The 19,714-nt window shown below is 28.9% G+C and overlaps 1 protein-coding gene across 5 annotated transcripts in view; it reads left to right on the top strand.

Annotated features, from left to right (window-relative positions):
* Positions 1-19,714, top strand: part of Spri (Src homology 2 domain-containing protein sprint) — a 323,123-nt gene that overhangs the window by 166,008 nt on the left and 137,401 nt on the right. For all 5 annotated transcript variants that reach the window (XM_083092813.1, XM_083092806.1, XM_083092807.1 and 2 more), the window contains one exon: positions 8,302-8,375. In XM_083092813.1, coding sequence (XP_082948939.1) covers positions 8,302-8,375 — 74 coding nt within the window. The remainder of the gene's footprint in view (positions 1-8,301; positions 8,376-19,714) is intronic.

Below are 19,714 nucleotides of genomic sequence, written 5' to 3'. Positions count from 1 at the left end.
GGATACCTATAATTTTTTTGCATATTTACATAGTAGAGGTCATTTGCAATCAAAATCATATCTAATAAAAAATTACTACTACGCATCATTTACGAGATAATCGGCATCTTTAGTATCTAAGTATTAAACTGGATTCTAAGCATTTTTGAATTTGGATTGTATTCAAAAAGGTGAAAAAAAGGTAAGGTTACATTAAAGTTACATTGTCTATGCAACTGTTCCTGAATATGAAGAAGATTTACGACATAAGATCATTAGAGCTGTTGAAGGCATTACAACAGAAATGCTGCAGTTAACAATGAGAAACGTTATACAACGCGTCAAATGCTGTATCGAACATGATGGGCAAAATTTCGAGCAATTTATGAGTTAATAAATGTTTCATAAAAAATTATTTCAGTTTTTTCCATCTTTTTGAATACAATCCAAATTCAAAAAAATGCTTAGAATGCAGTTTAATACTTTCATACTAAAGATGCCGATTATCTCGTAAACGCGCGTAGCTAGAAGCGCGCGGCGGCGCGCGGTGAATCGGTGATTGGGGAGGGGAGGAGCCTTCGCCGCGCGCCTACACATTCATCGCTCATTCCCTCCCCAATCACCGCTTCACCGCGCGCCGCCATTATGTTACAGTGAGACTGCCTTCGCCGCCTCGCGCTTCTAGCCACGCGCATTGGCTGAACTTCTTTAATTAATTTTTCATTAATTATTGCAAATATCGCCAAACAGTAGAGGACCATCCTTTTTAATTTGATCCAATCTACCTTCATATTTCGGGACCGCGAAAAATTTTCAGACATCCTGTATATATATACAGGATGTCCCTGAGCATGAGCTCACGCACTTGTGAGGAGGTAGAGCGCAGTAAATTAAAGAAATCCTATTCCATGTAACGATTTTTGTAATAATAATAGAAATATTAATTATTGAAAGTTCATCACAGTTACTTTCAAGGTCAATTTTAAGATTGACAGAGGCACTTTCAGAAAAAACGTTTGATACAAAAGTTTCTTATTTTTTCACGTACAATTCGAATCTGTAATAAGAAGTACCATGTTCCCCTAAAAGAATTCAACTTCCGATCCGGATGGCGTATTTCCGGTCGGAATCAAAAGTCGAAAATATCACCATTTGATAGAACGTACCCGATTTACTTAAAAATTGTTCGCGATTTTTGACAAAAGCCATTTATTTTTATTTTAAAAGGGGTGTACGGGTGGTCTGGGACACCCTGTATATATATATATATATATATATGTGTGTGTGTGTGTGTGTGTGTGTGTGTGTGTGTGTGTGTGTGTGTACACACACACACAATATACAGGGTGTCCCATTTTAAAAAACGCACCTCGATAAATCTTCAACGAAGCATTTTCAGCAAAAATGTTTCAGACAAAAGTTGTATGGTTAGGTTTTAAGGGGGACATAAGACGGTGTCATTAATTTGACTTTGAATATTTACTTGAAGGTCACATTCAATTTTTTAAATGGAACTGCCTACTTTTTATTGCATATTCTTGCAACTCATTTCGAGAGCTTTCCAAAACACTATAATTAAGTTAGTTTTTATTAAGTACTTTCCGAGTTATGAGGCTTGAAATAATTTCTCAATTTTACATAAACCTTAAAATATCTAGTAAAATATTCATTATCTTACTTTAATACTTTTATACACAAAATAATGAAAGGAATCAATTGGTGTAAAGAAAACACATAGTTATTTTTAAGAAAAAATATGTAATTTTTAATTGCAAATTACATATTTTTTCTTCAGTTACATACAAACATACAGGGTGTCCCGAAACTAATGCTTGATATTTTAAAGGCAGTTTCTCTGGCCAATTTAAAAACGATTTTTCCTCAGCGAAAATGTCGAGGGAAATCATTATTTTTTGCATATTCCCAATTTTTGTCATCATCTTTCTAACTAAGCCTTAAATTAAAATTCTATTAAAGTAAACTCTACCTAAAATTAACTAAAGAATGTGACTTTATTAATATTTTATTCCCATAAGCCTTAGTTTGCGAAAAACCCTTTATTTTCAATCGTTTATAACTCGAAAACTATTAGTGCCGCGACATTTTCGCTGAGGAAAAATCGTTTTTAAATTGGCCAGAGAATCTGCCTTTAAAATATCAAGCGTTAATTTCGGGACACCCTGTATATTCCATTAAATATATTTTTTCTTAAATGTACACGCACCGGCAGGAATGGTGTCCCGGTATGCTTGTGTGATGCTCACTGAAGTCACATTCACACAAGCGAAGCGCGCATGTACGCGGGCCGAGCAGCGAGAGAGAAAGTGGGGGTAGAGTAGTGGGGGGCATTCCGATGTTGCGTCCTTTGCGCACGGCACAAGAGCGAGAGAGAAAGCACTGTAAGACGTGATACCGAGTTAGAGGTGTCCGATAGCCGTCTCTCTCGCTCGACGCTCGAACGAGAAAGTGCGAGCGAAACAGCTATATACCGCGCGGGACACCGCGCTATTTCTATACGTGTCTCTTGCGCTCTAGTATCGATATGCGTACTTTTCTTTTCTTTCTTTAAGAAATGCGGCTTAATCGCGTGCACTAAAGGCCGGCATTCTGTTAAATTAAATAATAATCAAATTATATATAAAAAGATAAAATTTAATGAAGAATAAATTCTTGGCTCACGTACGTGCGCGCTTGGCGTGTGTGTGTATGACGTCGACCGTTCACACATACCTACCGGGACACCATTCCTGCCGGTGCGTGTACATGGCGTCGTAAAATTATGTTCTATCATGAAACTTTTTTCGTTAATAACTATTTAATAAATAACAAGCAGCTAAAACTTTCTGAAAGTTATTTAGAAAGATGACCTCGGTAAATGTAAACAAAAAAATATAAATATATTTAGGATATAACGAAAAGATAATACAAGTATGAAATTTCAAAATTGCATATCTCAGGAACGAAAAGAGACCGCCGCAAAATTCAAACGGTGTATTACTTCGGAATGAACTCTCTACAATATATGTCAAGATAAAAATTTTTGGAGCTGTGTAACCTAAAGTAAACATTTACCCTTAATAATTTTCTTCACAAGAAATCCTTTGAATTTTATATTCTTGTTAAAGTCGACTTCGAACCGGAAACTGAAGTAGTGAAACTTCTCTTGAACAATTGCAACATTCTCGTGAAATTGGACTCTCAAGTTTCTGACTGCGATCATTAAGGAACGAATGTAAAAGGCTGTTCAATATCGCCATGGCGTGCCTGAAGCGCTCTTGAAGCTTGAAGCTTAAGAAGAGCACTTGATGTGCAAGCGAACGAGAGCACAGGCGCAACGCAAACGGACTCTCTCGGATTAAAATGGTCCACTGAAACTCATTCCCCGAATTAAACGGATTAGATCCAATCAGCACTCGTCGCACTCGGCCGTTGTTGCTTGTTGAAGGAGAAGCTGAAACGAAGCACGCAACACGTTGCGTAACGACGGCGGATACGTTTTAATTCGATCTCGCGTCGTTTGTTTAATTAAATCAGCCTGTGGTCTGAATTCTGTATATCTTATCGTCTTCACTTTACAGGCATATCTATAATATTTTAATGTAATATATTAAGTATAGGAAAATAAAAAGAAAACAAATTTCTTTTTATAAAATATGGTTCTTTTGTGAATAAAAGCAAGCTTTATTTTTTTTCAAACTTTTATTGCTTTTTTGTTTTATGTCGAATTTAACATCTTTATATTTTGATTATTGCAAGATAGTTTTTTATCACTATTGATTTTTAATTGATAGATTTGAACTAACACCATCACTATTTTAAATGTAGATCGTATTTCAATTGGTTCATAATTATATAATTTTACTATTTTTAATTAGATAAATTCTCCAAAAATAAAATTGAACTTGAAAATGAACTGTCTTTGTTATAAATATAAAAACACAGTTTATAACTTTTAAAAATTTTATCACTAATCACTATTTTAATATAATAAAGAGAAACTAAAGTTCTTTTTATTTTTAAAAATAATTTTGATGGATTAATTTTTACGATTAAAGTGATACTAAACACGATATAATTCGGATAATTTTCAAATAAATGTATGATAAAAATTTTTGTTATATATCTTTTGTAATATATCAATTGTAAGTATGAAAATTATTCGATTCATGTCGTGTTTAATGTAATTTGTCACAAAAGTATCATTAATTTATTAAAATTACTTTCGAATAAAAATAAATTAAAAATATAAAAACTTTAAAGCTTCTTTATTATATTAAAAAAAATATATAAGGAAATATAATATTATATTAAAAAAATAATAAAATAATAAAATAATAAAAAAATCAATTTTTGTTTTGAATAAAAAGAAACATGTTTTTTTTCAACGTTTGCTTTCTAATGAAAAAAAAGATTATTTTTTACATCTCTATATAAGCGATATATTAATCTCCTTATCTCTCTTTTTAATTAAACGAAATGCGTAGTCGCGCTTAATTTTTACTTTTTTCTTTTGCTAAGGTCATCAGTTTTATGGATCCGATGGTTTAAAAAGTTGACGCTTCTTCGGAACGAGAGGTTTTCCAAGTACTGTGCTTCCTCGGCACGTCTCGCGAATTTATCGCTTTCCCCAGCGAGAGCTTCAAGTTCGACAGCCAGAATACTCGGCTGCTTCGTCGACTTTATGGGGTTTCGCGCTCCGCTGACTCATGCCAAGTACGCCACGTGATCACAGCGAATGCACCTTCCAACATTGCACGCGTACCACGATCTCTCCTCGATTTGTGAAATTCTTCCAACTCACGATTTACTATCTGTCGTTATTTTTCTTATTGATTTTTCGACGAGAAAAATTATCCGTTCGGAATTCTAACCAATCGATAATCGTGAAAATTAAGGGATTTACATCGAGAAAAAAATTAGCTTTGGTTGATTATAGTATATTTCGAAAAATTATGAAAATTACACTTATACATACATCTTATAAGTTAGCGGAACAAAATGAGCAGAATCAATTATAATTGATATTTTTATTTGTTGCTTATTTATTGCTAAAAAGTTGCCAAAGAAAAAAATTTGTTCTCTGTAAGATTTTAAAAAAATAATGTTCCGCTAAAAGAAGATTAAGTTAGCGGAACAATATATATAGCACAAAAAAAATTTGTTGCTCTGTAAATTAAAAAAAAAAAATAATGTTCCGTTAAAGGAAGATTAAGTTAGCGGAACAATATATGTAGCAATAAAATTATACGTAACAATAATATAAATATTTGTTGCTAATTTGTTGCTCTTGAAATATCCAACAAATTTTTTTCTGATAGTTTACTCTTATTTAGCTTTGCACGCTGTGAAAAATTTCTCATCATTATTTAAACTTATTATGCGAGCAACAAATTCGAAATTTGGATATTTCGAGAGCAACAAATTCAAACAATACCTCAACACCAAATTTAAGCGAGCAACAAATTTTTTTCTAGTAGTTTACTCTTGTAGCTTTGCACGCTATGAAAGGTTTTCCGCTATTGTTTAAATTTATTTTGCAAGCAACAAATTGAATATTTCAAGAGCAACAAATTTTCATATTATTGTTACATACAATTTTGTTGCTATATATATTGTTCCGCTAACTTAATCTTTCTTTAGCGGAATTATTTGTTAAAAAAACTTACAGAGCAACAAATTTTTTTTTTCACAATTTTTTAGCAACAAATGAGCAACAAATAAAAATATTAATTATTGGTTCTGCTCATTTATTAGTTCCGCTAACTTATAAGACGTCTTATACATATTATTTGAAAGAAAACATTAAATTTAAGAAAATATATATACACATATATAATTTACTATTAAAAATAAAGATGTGAAAAAACATTGTTTTTTATTGATATAATAAAAAAAATTTTAAATTTTAATATTTTTAATGTATTTTTTTTTCAGGAATATGTCGCATATCCTGTTGAAAGTAATTTTAGCAAATTAATGAGACTTTATTGACAAATTATCATCGACGACGCTTCTCGATCTACACTTAAAATAGTGATCATATTTGAAATCTATCATCTAAGATATCAAAAATAATCAAAACTTAACTTGTAATAATGACAATATAAAAGTATTAAACAAAAAAGAAAAAAAGAAAACAAAATGTTGAAAAAGATGAAGTACATTTTTCCCATGAAAGCCGTATTTTATGGACAAGAACATTTTTTTATATAATTATTAATACGTACATTATTAATATAGTGTATAAAAGATTGACGTTTAAAAAAAATATTTAATGCATTATATTATATTTGATAAAAATCAAACGTAACAATAATATAAATTAATAACATACTAGAGAGAGGGGGAGAGGGAGGGAGGGGAGAGAGAGAGAGAGATTAAAATATAACAATATATTTTTCAAAAGATCTCAAAAGCAGTTCTGCGCTACATTCAGTAATATTTTAAAGGGTTTTGCAAGAATAAAAATCCGAGTTCCGGCAGCATCGCGTGGTTTAGCCGTCCGTCAAATGTGTCCTTATGAAAATTTTAAAAGCATAAGTTCGTAAACATACAGTAACATGACAGTAGCAGTGCCACGGGAGTCGATGTTCGCATTGACATATTGCAACTGCGTTCTATCTGTCGACGGGGAAGGCAGGAGGGATTGGAATCGAAATATAATCGGGAATGGTGGATTGTGCAATTACATTTTCATGATGACCCTTCGAGCTCTGTTCCATTCGATGTAACTCTCGTCTCTCTGGAGGGAGGAAAACATGTATTTAAATTGCGCTCACGCATTCCTGCGTACCGCAAGTACGCGCTTGTATTTATGCGAGTCAGGGTGGTTGGTGATTGTGGTCCGCTAATGATCGCGACGTTTGCAGCCGCGATAAAACAAAGGGGCATATATAGAATTGCCGAACAAAGTTGCAATAAAAAGTGGAGGGTTCCATTTCAAATTTCAAGGTGGCCTTGTCGTGACCTTGGCGACGCCATCCAAGGTCAAACACATGGCGCCAGTAAATAGACCTTTTTACACCCTACAACTTTTGTTTGAAACAATTTTTTGTAAAACTTCTATTTTTTGTGATATTTCGAGGTCCCGACTCTTTCGAACACTCCGTATGCTGTAGCGATGTAATGACACGTTTCCGACCCCAGGTTCATTTGCAAAAAATGATTCTTATGGTGCCCCCGACAATCTCTGAAAATTTGGTTAAATTTTCGAACACCCTGTATATATACATATATATATATATATATATATATATATATATATATATATATATATATATTTAGAATATATAATATTGAATAAAGAGAATAGCGTATTCTTTTCATAAATAAACGAACTATATGAGCTCACAAATATAAAAAAATACGTCGAATGAAGAAATGCGCGAAAGTATAGAGCTTCAACTGTATGTACAGATATATAATTTTTCTGCTCACATGTCATCACGGAAGCTTTATCGGATCGCTTCTTTCCCTACAACGCTCAATATTGACTCTGCGAAAATGCTTGCGGACGGAAACCTTCTAATTTTCCGGCCTTCCGATTTTCGTAGACGTAATGCAAATACAAGAGGAGAATTTACTGTGTTACTACGGCGACAGAAACACGCTAAGGAATCTCGTGACGATCATTATTGCCATGATTACCGTCTTGATGACATTTTATGCAGGATATCTCATTTTATATAGGATTTTATATAGGATATCTCACAATATTAGATTTATAATCGAATCATCAATCAGAGTAATAATGATAATATAATATAATTTAATAATAACGATAAATAAATTTTTTAGAAAATAATTTTTTGTATAAAAGAGGATTGAAATTGAATTATTACTGATATAATAATTTAAAAAGATTGAATTTATTCGAAAAAATAAACTTTATAAAATTTATTTTCTAAGAATAAATAAATTAACTTTTTTAAACTTCTAGAGTTTTTTTCATAATATTAATTACAGATTCTTATGTAAAAGATTTCATAAATTTAAGATGTAAATTACATTTGTATAGAAAATAAATTTTATAAACTTAATCAAATTAAAATTAATATAATAGTAATAAAATTTGATTTTCTTAAATTAACTAATGTATCTTTAATTTAACTCTTAATTTTCATTATTATATTATTTAATCTCAAAAAAATTAAATATGCTGATTTTAAAACACCACATTAATTTCAAAATTCATTAATTTCAACTTTATAACAAAGATTAAATTAATAAAGATATAATAAAGATTAATATAGAGATAGTTGATGAAAATATTTACCTATTATCTTTGTAGTCTTTTCTCTGACCTCCTTATCTGTTTTTCAGTTGCTTAATTCCTTGGCGACCGATTTGGACTGCATGCTGAGCGAGCTCTGCACGACCCCGGATTCCTACGAACGGTAAGTTTGTCTTCTTTTTTTTCTTTGGCCTTTCCTTGACGAGGTCAAGTGCGACCGCGCATCGTTCATTCCGAATTGGGGATCAATCAACGATAAAATCTCGCTCGAACGTGTACCATTATGTCGATTATTCTCCTAACTTATAAATTGATCTCAATTCGCAATGAATAACATGATAATTGTATACATGTATAATAAATATATAGATAAAGGAAAATATAAACATTAAATATAATTTTGTTTTTGTTTGTGAATCACACGATTATTTATGCTCATGTATACACAAATACATTATATATTTAATAATGCTAATTGTATTTTTAATAATTATTAAGTAAATCATCTATCTTTTTATTCATTCTTTCAATTATATACATATATATATATATATTGTTACGCGCGCGCCCGAATCGTTACGACCCTGCCGTTGTCCGGATCCCGTTGACAAGAAGAATGTTGATAAACAACGATAGTCAGCCGAGTCGTATCCCAGCTGTCAAGCTGCGCGGACGCCTCTTGATTTCCCGAGCTAATATTATTATTTATCTTGTTGCATTCTGGTGTTATTAAAGTTCTTGTTCTTTTATAAATACGAGTTCTTATTAACGAGTGCGCGAGCGTGTGCGCGAGCGAGTACGTGGGTGCCGATCCTTGTGTCGCGCGCGATCGATAGATATCGTTCCGCGGACGCAACATTTTGGAAGACGCGTCCGCGCAGCTTGACAGCTGGGATACAACTCGGCTGACTACCGTTGTTTGTCAACATTCTTCTTGTCAACGGGATCCGGACAACGGCAGGGCCGTAACGACTCGGGCGCGCGCGTAACAATATATATATATATATATATACACATGGTGTCCCGAAACTAACGCTTGATATTTTAAAGGCAGATTCTCTGGCCAATTTAAAAACGATTTTTCCTCAGCGAAAATGTCGAGGGAGATCATTATTTTTTGCATATTCCCAATTTTTGTCATCATGTATCTTTCTAACTAAGCCTTAAATTAAAATTCTATTAAAGTAAACTCTACCTAAAATTAACTAAAGAATGTGACTTTATTAATATTTTATTCCCATAAGCCTTAGTTTGCGAAAAACCCTTTATTTTCAATCGTTTATAACTCGAAAACTATTAGTGCCGCGACATTTTCGCTGAGGAAAAATCGTTTTTAAATTGGCCAGAGAATCTGCCTTTAAAATATCAAGCGTTAATTTCGGGACACTGTATATATACAGGGTGTCGCAGATCACCCGTATCAGCCGAATATCTCAAAAACTGAGCGCGGCAGACAAAAATATTTCAGACAAAAGTTGTAAGGTTTCAAGTAACGCATTACATGGCGATATCAGTTTGACCTTGAAGAGTTATTTGAAGGTCACGTGAAGGTCACCGTTAATTTCTTAAACGGAACCCTCCATTTTTTATTACATATTCTTGTAGCTTATCTTGAAGGCTTTCCAAAACACTATAATAAAATATTTTCCCCTCAAGTACTTTTTGAGTTATAAGGCTTGAAATTATTTCTTAATTTTACATAAATCGTAAAATATCTTGTAAAATATTCATTTTTCGATTATCTTACCTTCATACTTTTATGTACAAAATAATAAGAGGCATCAATTGGTGTAAAGAAAACACATAGTTATTTTTAAGAAAAAATATGTAATTTGCAATTAACAATTACATTTTTTTTTTTCAAATAAATATGTGTTTTCTTTACACTAATTGATTTCTCTCATTATTTTGTACATAAAAGTATTAAGGTAAGATAATCGAAAAATGAATATTTTACAAGATATTTTACGGTTCATGTAAAATTAAGAAATGATTTTAAGCCTTATAACTCAAAAAGTACTTGAGGGAAAAATATTTTATTATAGTGTTTTGGAAAGCCCTCGAAATAAGCTACAAGAATATGTAATTAGAAGTAGGGAGTTCCATTTAAGAAATTGACGGTGACCTTCACGTGACCTTCAAATAACTCTTCAAGGTCAAACTGATATCACTATGTAATGCGTTACTTGAAACCTTACAACTTTTGTTTGAAATATTTTTGTCTGCCGCGCTCAGTTTTTAAGATATTCGGCTGATACGGGTGGTCTGCGACACCCTGTATATACTCTCTAAATTTCTTAGAGTGAAGCTTGCACTCGAAAAATTGAGTGACTGGTCAAATCACTCTAGTTAGAGTGATTTTTCACTCATAGGAGTGAAAAATCACTCTAACTAGAGTGATTTGACCAGTCACTCAATTTTTCGAGTGCAAGCTTCACTCTAAGAAATTTAGAGAGTACATATATAATTGAAAGAATGAATAAATAGTGATATATGCTATTTATTTAATAATTATTAAAAATACAATTAGCATTATTAAGTGTATATTATATTTGTGTATACATAAACATAAATTTATTAACATATTTATATACTTTCTTAAATATTATGGTTTATATATAAAATATTATACATTTGTATATATATATTCTTATCTTCCTCAATATATGTGTAATTTTTTATTTCTTATTATAAAAGTTATTTTAAGTTATTTTCAGTGAACGACGAATTTTATATTTCTCCAATTTTATGCCAAAACTTAAATTAAAAAGTCAAACATAATATATAAAACAACATATAAAAAAACCTGAAACAGTTATATTATTAATTATATTATTAATATAAAATATATTTTTGTATATATACATACAGATACATGTGAGATATAGAGTATGTAAAATTTACATATTTCATATATATGTTAAATATGTACGCAAAAAATAAAGAAAAGTGTTTTATTCCAATATATGTATATATATATATATTTCGCAAAAATTTTCGTTATAACGCGGAGAACATATTAACTATTCTTGCCATATGCGATGGAGGTTAAATGAAATTAATTCATGTAATTTATGGGGAAAATCTCGCGCGAATAATTTCCATATCGCGTGTCCTTCTCATGATGTATGAGAGACTGCGCTTACAATATTCGAGATATTATTATATAGAATACTAGATATTGTGTACTGGGTGGTCAGATATCTATTAAATCTTCTATATTCGTTATAAATCAATTTCGTTATTAATTTTATTGCAAATTCTAGACGTCTACATTAATCAAAGAAATTTGCAAAAGAAAAGCGATTTACCATAAGAAACATCTGGGGTTAAATACTTATTGCTTCATATATTATAAAAATTATAATAAATACTATTTATTATAATAATAAAATTTATTATTTTTTTTACTTATTATTTCTCTTTCTTTCTCTCGTTTCTTTTCTAGAAAACGAATTTGATATTTTGTTTCTCATTATCGGCGATCACCAATTATATGAACTGTTTATATAAGAGACAGATATACACGCTCATACATACACGCAGATTTTTAGACACATATATACATACATTTATATACTGCATGTACACATATACTTATATGTATATATAATTTTGTGTGTGTGTGTGTGTGTGTGTGTGTGTGTGTGTGTGTGTGTGTGTGTGTGTGTGTACATGGTTGAGTTAAACTTTAAGATTTAACATCTGGGATGCGTCCTCCTATTCACTGGAAAGACAAGATGGACGATGTCTTCCTGAAAGGACACAAAATTTCAATGGGACTCGAGAAGGGTTCGGACTCGAAAGTTTGAAACTTGAACTTCATATCGACGAATGATTAACTGCGACTTGAGACAATGATTACGCGTGTTTCATTTAATAATTTAAACAAATTGTTTACAAAATCGGGTATTAAATCATTATTGATTTGATTGACTTCATTTATTTCTATTAACTTTATCTTATAAAATAATAAAATTAATATATACGTATATATTGAAATTATTAATATTCTTAAATAATATTATTTTTTCATTAAATAATATAATTTTAAAATAATATTATGCTTTTTTAATGATAATCCAAATAATAATCCAAATTTAAATAATTAACATGTAAATTTTTTATATGTAAACGCGCAAAAATATTCTATAGTTTCTTAATTTTATAATATTGATTAAAATTATATAATTAATATTATAATTAAAGAGAAATATAATAAAATAGATAAATTTAAAATATATATATCTCTTTCTCTCTTTGCATGCGCGTTGTCAATACATGTAAATTAAATTCAAAATTATTGTTTGTCGTCAATGTTGAAATATATATTGATATAGATTATATTGACATTTCAAATGAAGAAATATATTGTGTATTGATTTTAATTATTATCTGATAGAATTTTGGAACCGTAATTTAGCGAAAATACATATCACACTTATGCATCAAAGTATTATTTTATTGTCATTTATAAATTGCTATTATTGACACATAGAGTGTAAATTATGTGCATGTTTTTATTACATATTCTGCGAAAGAATCGTTGTCCGTAATGTTCCACGGATGATATGAGCGTTATTACGAGACAACACTGGAACAGCGTACAGCTGGCAGCTCGAAGAGCAATTATGCATAATATTATGACACTAATCTGGAGCACATGTCACGAATTAGGTCGTTTGTTAGCAAGGATACTAATTTTGCGTGCATATACAATATTAATTCATACCATTTATTCTGAAAACAGTTTTATACTTGAAGTGTCTAATTAATTTATTCACTAACAGAATATATATCTAACATTAAAATTAGTAAAAATCTTGCACAATATTTTATAATATTAATGTTTGTTGCGTAATATTGTTGTTTGTAATATTACGCAACATATAAGATTATAAATAGAATTTTGTACATATATAATTATGTTTTTGCATATTCCAAGAAAGAGAGACATACTCATTTTCAAATGTAATTTAAGAAATACATTTAATTTATAAATATATATTTTTAATATTTTTAATATTTTTTATAAGTTTTTAATATTATATAATATATTATATATAATTAATATATATAGATATATAGATATATAGATATATGTATTTTGAGAAAGAGCACAAGCGTAATAAACACTTTTAATGTTTAAACTTTAAGATGTTTTATTAAATAGCATACTATGTATTGCTTCATAATTCAAAGTTTCATAATTTTTCAATTATATATTTTGCATCTTTTTACGAAAAAAACGTTCCCTAACTTCTCCAAAAAAAAAGATACCATTTGTGTATTTATTATTGATCTCGCGCTGCCTGAAAACTTATTCGTAATAAAGTGTTATAAATTTTCTTCCAGAGATGCATTCTTCATGTTATTTTTTTTCATCACGATGAAAAATTCGAGCACTTTCCCAAACTGTACACCCCTCACAGCATAAATTGCTCGTCGCAATGTTAGTTTGCATCACTTTCAATGTATGTAAATACTCGATGAAGAGGAAGCATCACTCCACTATTGCTTTATACTATAAAAAATGACGGGAGACGTATAATGTCCGCTATCATTTGTGTCACTTTGCAGGGATTACTGAACGCCATTTTGCCTCTAAACATGCCAATTTTTCGACCTATTTACCGCATCATTATAATAGTAATATATTTAATAATTTTTAATACTAACGATTTATATAATAATAATTAATTACAATATAATAAAACATTATCGAATTTACATAACAATTTGCAATATTATATGAATTATCATATGATAATTTTTATAAATATATATTACAATCAATTATTAATATATAACACTAAGATTAAACTAATTGATATAATTATTGATATAAAAATAAATTGATAAACATTAATTATGTCAAATATATGTTATTAAATTATAAAAGTAATAAGTTAACTTTTGCAAATTAACTTGCATTAAGTTAAATAAAAATTTTCTGATTCGTATTTTATATTGCAATATTTTTATTTATAAGCTATATAAAAGTAGATATTTTTGCTATATAATTGAAACTCCAATTATTATTTAAATGTATTATAAGATTGATCCAGGTGTTCTTAAGAGGTAATTCAAGATTTTTTCTAAGAAGCTAGACGAGCATATGTATATATGTATGTATGTATGTATATGTATATGTATATTTTTATATATGTATGTATATATATGTATATATTTTTTTATGTAGGTATATATAAATACACTTTGCTTCATGACATTATTGCCACTGAAACAACTCTGATCTTGTTTTAGTCAGATTAATCAATGTCTTATTCTTTTAACATTTATTTACATATTTCATAAAGATACTTCATATTGCGCTTTTCGGCACATGTCACGACAATTAATCGCAATGGATAGGAAATATAACGGGAATGACTAACATTCAATCTCTACCTTTAATTTATACGATCGTATATTGATAAAAAACGTTTGAGTATATATGCAAATTAGCTTGGATGGACGAACGGAAAGGATGGTCGAGCGATGAGACGCGACATTTTGCCCGAAATTTCCAATTTTTTCCCTATCGCTCTTTACCGGAGATATCGAGCCTCCTCTTCCCCTTCATTTTTTTCCCGGAAATATCATTCTCCGTTTCCGACAGACGCCCGACACTTTTGTTCGTCAAATTCGAGTTAGCGGTAACCAATGTTTTCATCGGGCTAGTGGAAAAAAAGCAGAAAAGAAAGAGTGCTTTCAAAAAAATGGTCGTGATACATATGAATATTTTTTCATTGTTTTGCACTCTTTGCATCACTGCAAATGCAAGCTTTATAAATCGCAAAATTAACGTTCTAGTAGAAAAAAACGGAAATATCAAATAAATTTTTTCTAAGTGATCGATTTATTAGTCAATAGTTTTTTTATTTTTCAAAGGATTGGAAATAATGTAATCGACCAAACTAGCCAGAATTTTTGTTTAATAAACAAAAATTCGATTACATTATTTCCAATCCTTTGATTAATTGACTAGCGATATTAAATAATTTATGAGTTTTTTATTTTTATTAAAGAAAGAGAGAAAACTGGAGTAATTTTACTATTTTATATAATTTACATAAAAATTTGTCGTTGAAGGATAAAATATCTTGAATGATTTATTGAAGGATAAAATATCTTGAATGTTTGTATAAATATACTAAAGATTTGCTTTGTAATAAAAAAATAAAAATAAAAAAATTATACATGTGTTGTATTAGAAAGGGTTTTTGCTTTTCGATTTTTCGAAATTTATATACAATTCTTTTATTTTCTAAAAAAGTTTGGTAGTCTTTATATACATGTATTTATTTTTGTGAAGCCTTTTAATTTTTGTCAATAGAAGCGAGACATCTGAAATATATATGTTTCGGGAACTTTAATCAGCGATCATCATAAGCAGCTTTCCGGACTAAACCCGCATTACTGTCACTTACAGTTCTAGACAAGGGAACGGCGAGAATGAGGAGACACGGAATTGAAATGAAATTCCGTGATACTTACAGTTGAATTATTATCGACCGATAAATTTGTCTTTGTCTCAAATCGATTATTGTTCGACTAGTCTTCTCACTTTCTTCGATATAATAATAAAAGTTTGAGAATAACATTTATTTCGGTTCTAAATTATTCTACGGCCGAATAATTTACAGTTAAATAATTTAATTATTAAATATAATTCAATTTAAAAATAAAATAGATATTAATAATTATATAACATATAATAAAACATAAATAATAATAAAAATAATATATTAACGTAAGTAATAAAATAACATAGAGAATATAATAATAGACGTAATAAATATAATTATTTTTCATTTCTTGTCAGACTAAATTAAAGTTTATTAATTGAATTATTTAAATTATTATACCTTAGAATAATTTAAAATATACATAAATCTCTCTGTTTTTCTCTATTTAAAATAAAAAATATGATTTAGCAAGCACAAGAAAAGAGAGAAAAAAGAGGAAGAGAGGAAGAAGAAGTTTGTTGTATTCACTTTCGCTGCCACTTCGTAAGCTAGCTATCTCTTCTGCCATCATGACTTCTGCCATTATGTCTCTTACATAATTAATACTTATCTTTTAAGTGATCTCTGACATAATTAATTTTGATCTTTCCAATCTCTACGCTCTACATCATTACTATTATTATTATCATCATTATTATATAGTCTTGTCATAAATTCTGTCAATAGTTTGTACGCATATAACTATAATAAAAATTCACACAAACATACATATATGTACATATTTAGAAAAATATATTTTAAAAAAATTCTATTTCACTGATTTTTATTTTTAACAATTTCTTAAATATTCCAAAATAAAATGTAGCATATTTTATATATATTACCGAATATATATATTATGAATATATACATTATATATATTAAGAATATAATTTAAATTACACTCGCAAAGTAGTTAATTTTAAAAATAAATTAAATAAATTATAAATTGCTTACCCTAGATTGTTTCGTCGGTGCATAATTCTTTTTTTCTTGTTTATTCTTGTGTTGTGATGTTTATTATTCGCTTAGGAAAACATGATTAATTCGTGCGATATTTTATATGACATTTTCGATGATAAAACGCGTGCTTTATTATATTACGACAAAAGAAAAACGACTAAAATTGTTGTTGAAATTATGTAATTAAATTTATCAAGAGACACGGTAGTGTCTTGCGCCAAGTTCATGCGAAGCATTAGCGCGGCACTCCGTTATTTATACGCGAGTCGGACAGTTGAGAGTAACTCAGATTATCGGATTTCAATAACGGCTGAACGGATTGAATTCTTACTAGCCTTAATCGATAGGGCGGGTTAGGTTAGGTTAATAGATAATAATAATAATAATGATGTAGAGCGTAGAGATTGGAAAGATCAAAATTAATGTTATGAATTGTATAAAGAAAGTATCTTTATTTTTGTGCTGCGTGATCTATAAACGGAGATATCATAACGCAAAGTCGAAATATGAAAATTTTCAATTAAGAAACGTCTTTATCATCATCATGGTCATCAACGCACATATACACAACACATAGAAAGAGAAAACGTACATTTCCTACTCTCTACAGAAGATTGCTCTAATGACACTTTGCGATATTTGCGATATTAATGATATGTGTCATATGTGTCATCAGTGACATGTATCATTAACCGCATTTTGAGTAGTGATAAATAATAAAGTGCAAGTTAAATAATAAATAATTAAATTATTAATTAAAAATTCGCAAGAGCCAGTAAGGTATGATAATTGGAACGCAAGGTAAATAAATATATCTATTTTACAAGCCAAATATAAATATATATAATATAATAATGATTATATATATATATATATATATATATATATATATATAAAATATATATTAATATACTTATTCTATATATATTTTTAAATAATTTGCTTATATATTTAAAAAATATACATACATATATATATATATATATATATTTTTTTTAAATATAATATCTCTTAGCAAATTAGACTGAAAAAGAAGTGATATAATCCCCAAAAACTTACCTTTTTAAAAAATGGTAAAAAAAGGGCGCCAAGTTCATGCACTAATTGTATCCAATTGTCATATTGTCTACAAAAGTAGTGATATAAAAAAATTACGCCAACTAAGAATAAAAATTTGTACAAGATAAATAGAAGTACAAGGAAGAAAACTTGTACAAGTTAAATAGAAATATTTTTATTGAAAACATTGTTATACAAAATAGTTGTTTTAATTTTCAAAAAAAATAATATTAAAAAATTAATAATTTATTTAAAAATTGAAAACTGAAAATTAATATAAAACAAAAAAGTAAAAAAAATTTTAATTAAAAAAACTTGGCGCTGCCAATTATATATATATATATATATATATATATATATATATATATATATAATATTTTTATTTATTTAGATTTACTATAATTAATGTTGATGGATAGATAATTTTCCTGTTCAAACCACATACACATATGTAATTGAAAACTTTTCTAATAGTGTGTATTTATTTTATATTTACATATTTACATATAATTATTTCTAATCTGGATAGAATAATCTTCAGTCAAGACGTCGAGGGGGCATTTTTAATAATGGCTTAATGACGTTAAGAATTTAATAATACCTTCCATATGAAAAAGCGTAATGGCACATTCTTTCTCGTCTCGTGGTGCGCACACATCATTTCCGGATATTTCCCGAGCCATTAAACGTGGTGTGTATCTTGGTCGACGTGAATTTCGAGAGTGCACAGCAAATCCGCTTTTAATGCACGCTCTCTCCTCCTTCTGCATCCCACCCTTCTATCTTTCAACATCTTGACATCGAAAAATAATGCAATTTTCCACCTCCCTTTTCAGCTCCTTTTATTGTTAGACGGGAGGCTCCAGATGTGCGATCGCAGCATTAGATTCGCATTAGACCGGAGATCGTTCGAGGTGCATCCGAAAGGAGATACAATTTTCACCATAATATAAAAACTTGTGTTTATCGTCTCCTTCTTTCCGACACTGATTTTTCTACGCGACATTTCTACATGAAATTTCTCTCGTCGAGCCATAAAATAGCAAGATAACTCATGGTCCTTTCATCTTTCGCGTAGAATAAATTGATTCGTATCGATAAATGTTAAGTCGCATAAATATTGGATACGGCTGAAAATACTTTAAGACATTAATTTTTTTTTCGGCTGATGTAATGTCAAAATTTATGCGTTTGAAATATGTAAATTGATATCGTTTACTATTTTATATTAATATTTATATCATTTAATATCTTTTAATATTTTATCGCTTAATATTTTATACTTGGTTATTTAGTATTATATTGAGAGGAAAATACAGAGTAAAATATAAATAATAATAAAGCAACGGTGTGGGACTAATTTTATCGGATGTAAAATGTGAATAATTCTTGAAACACTAAGAGATGCCGTTTTCAGATATTTAGTTTTATATAGTTATATTAGTATTTTTTTATAAACAAGATAAATATACATATTAGTGAGATATAGAGTAAAAGAAACAAAATAAATAAATTATTTTTTTTATGATGCAAGACAAGACAGGTAAATTATTTTCAAGCTAATTTACATCAACAATATTCTTGATTATAAATAAAAAATATATAAAAGTAGAAATATATATTATATATTATAATATACTATTTTTAGATAATATAATATTGATTTGTGAAATATTAATCGCATATAAATGTTATATTTCTGAATTAAATTTACAAAAATTATAATAATGTTATAAAAAAATCTATTATATAGTATATAAATGAACACAATAATTCAGGAAAAAGAAAATAAAAAATAAAATATTTTAAAAATATAGAGAACAAAGAATATATATAACAATATATTTGGTAATGTATTATTGATATTATAATATATTTATTGCCAATTAAAATGAAAAAATATAATTCTATAAATATCTCGTATAAAATAATGTTGTATATACTATGCAGCATTCCTTGAGGATTTCTC

The sequence above is a fragment of the Camponotus vicinus genome, unplaced genomic scaffold, assembly GCF_025532165.1.
Source record: "Camponotus vicinus isolate PSW18456_S1 unplaced genomic scaffold, iyCamVici1.0 SCAF_3, whole genome shotgun sequence".
Lineage (NCBI taxonomy): Eukaryota > Metazoa > Arthropoda > Insecta > Hymenoptera > Formicidae > Camponotus > Camponotus vicinus.
Note: the sequence above shows the minus strand (reverse complement) of the source record. Positions and strands in the feature narration are given on the sequence as shown.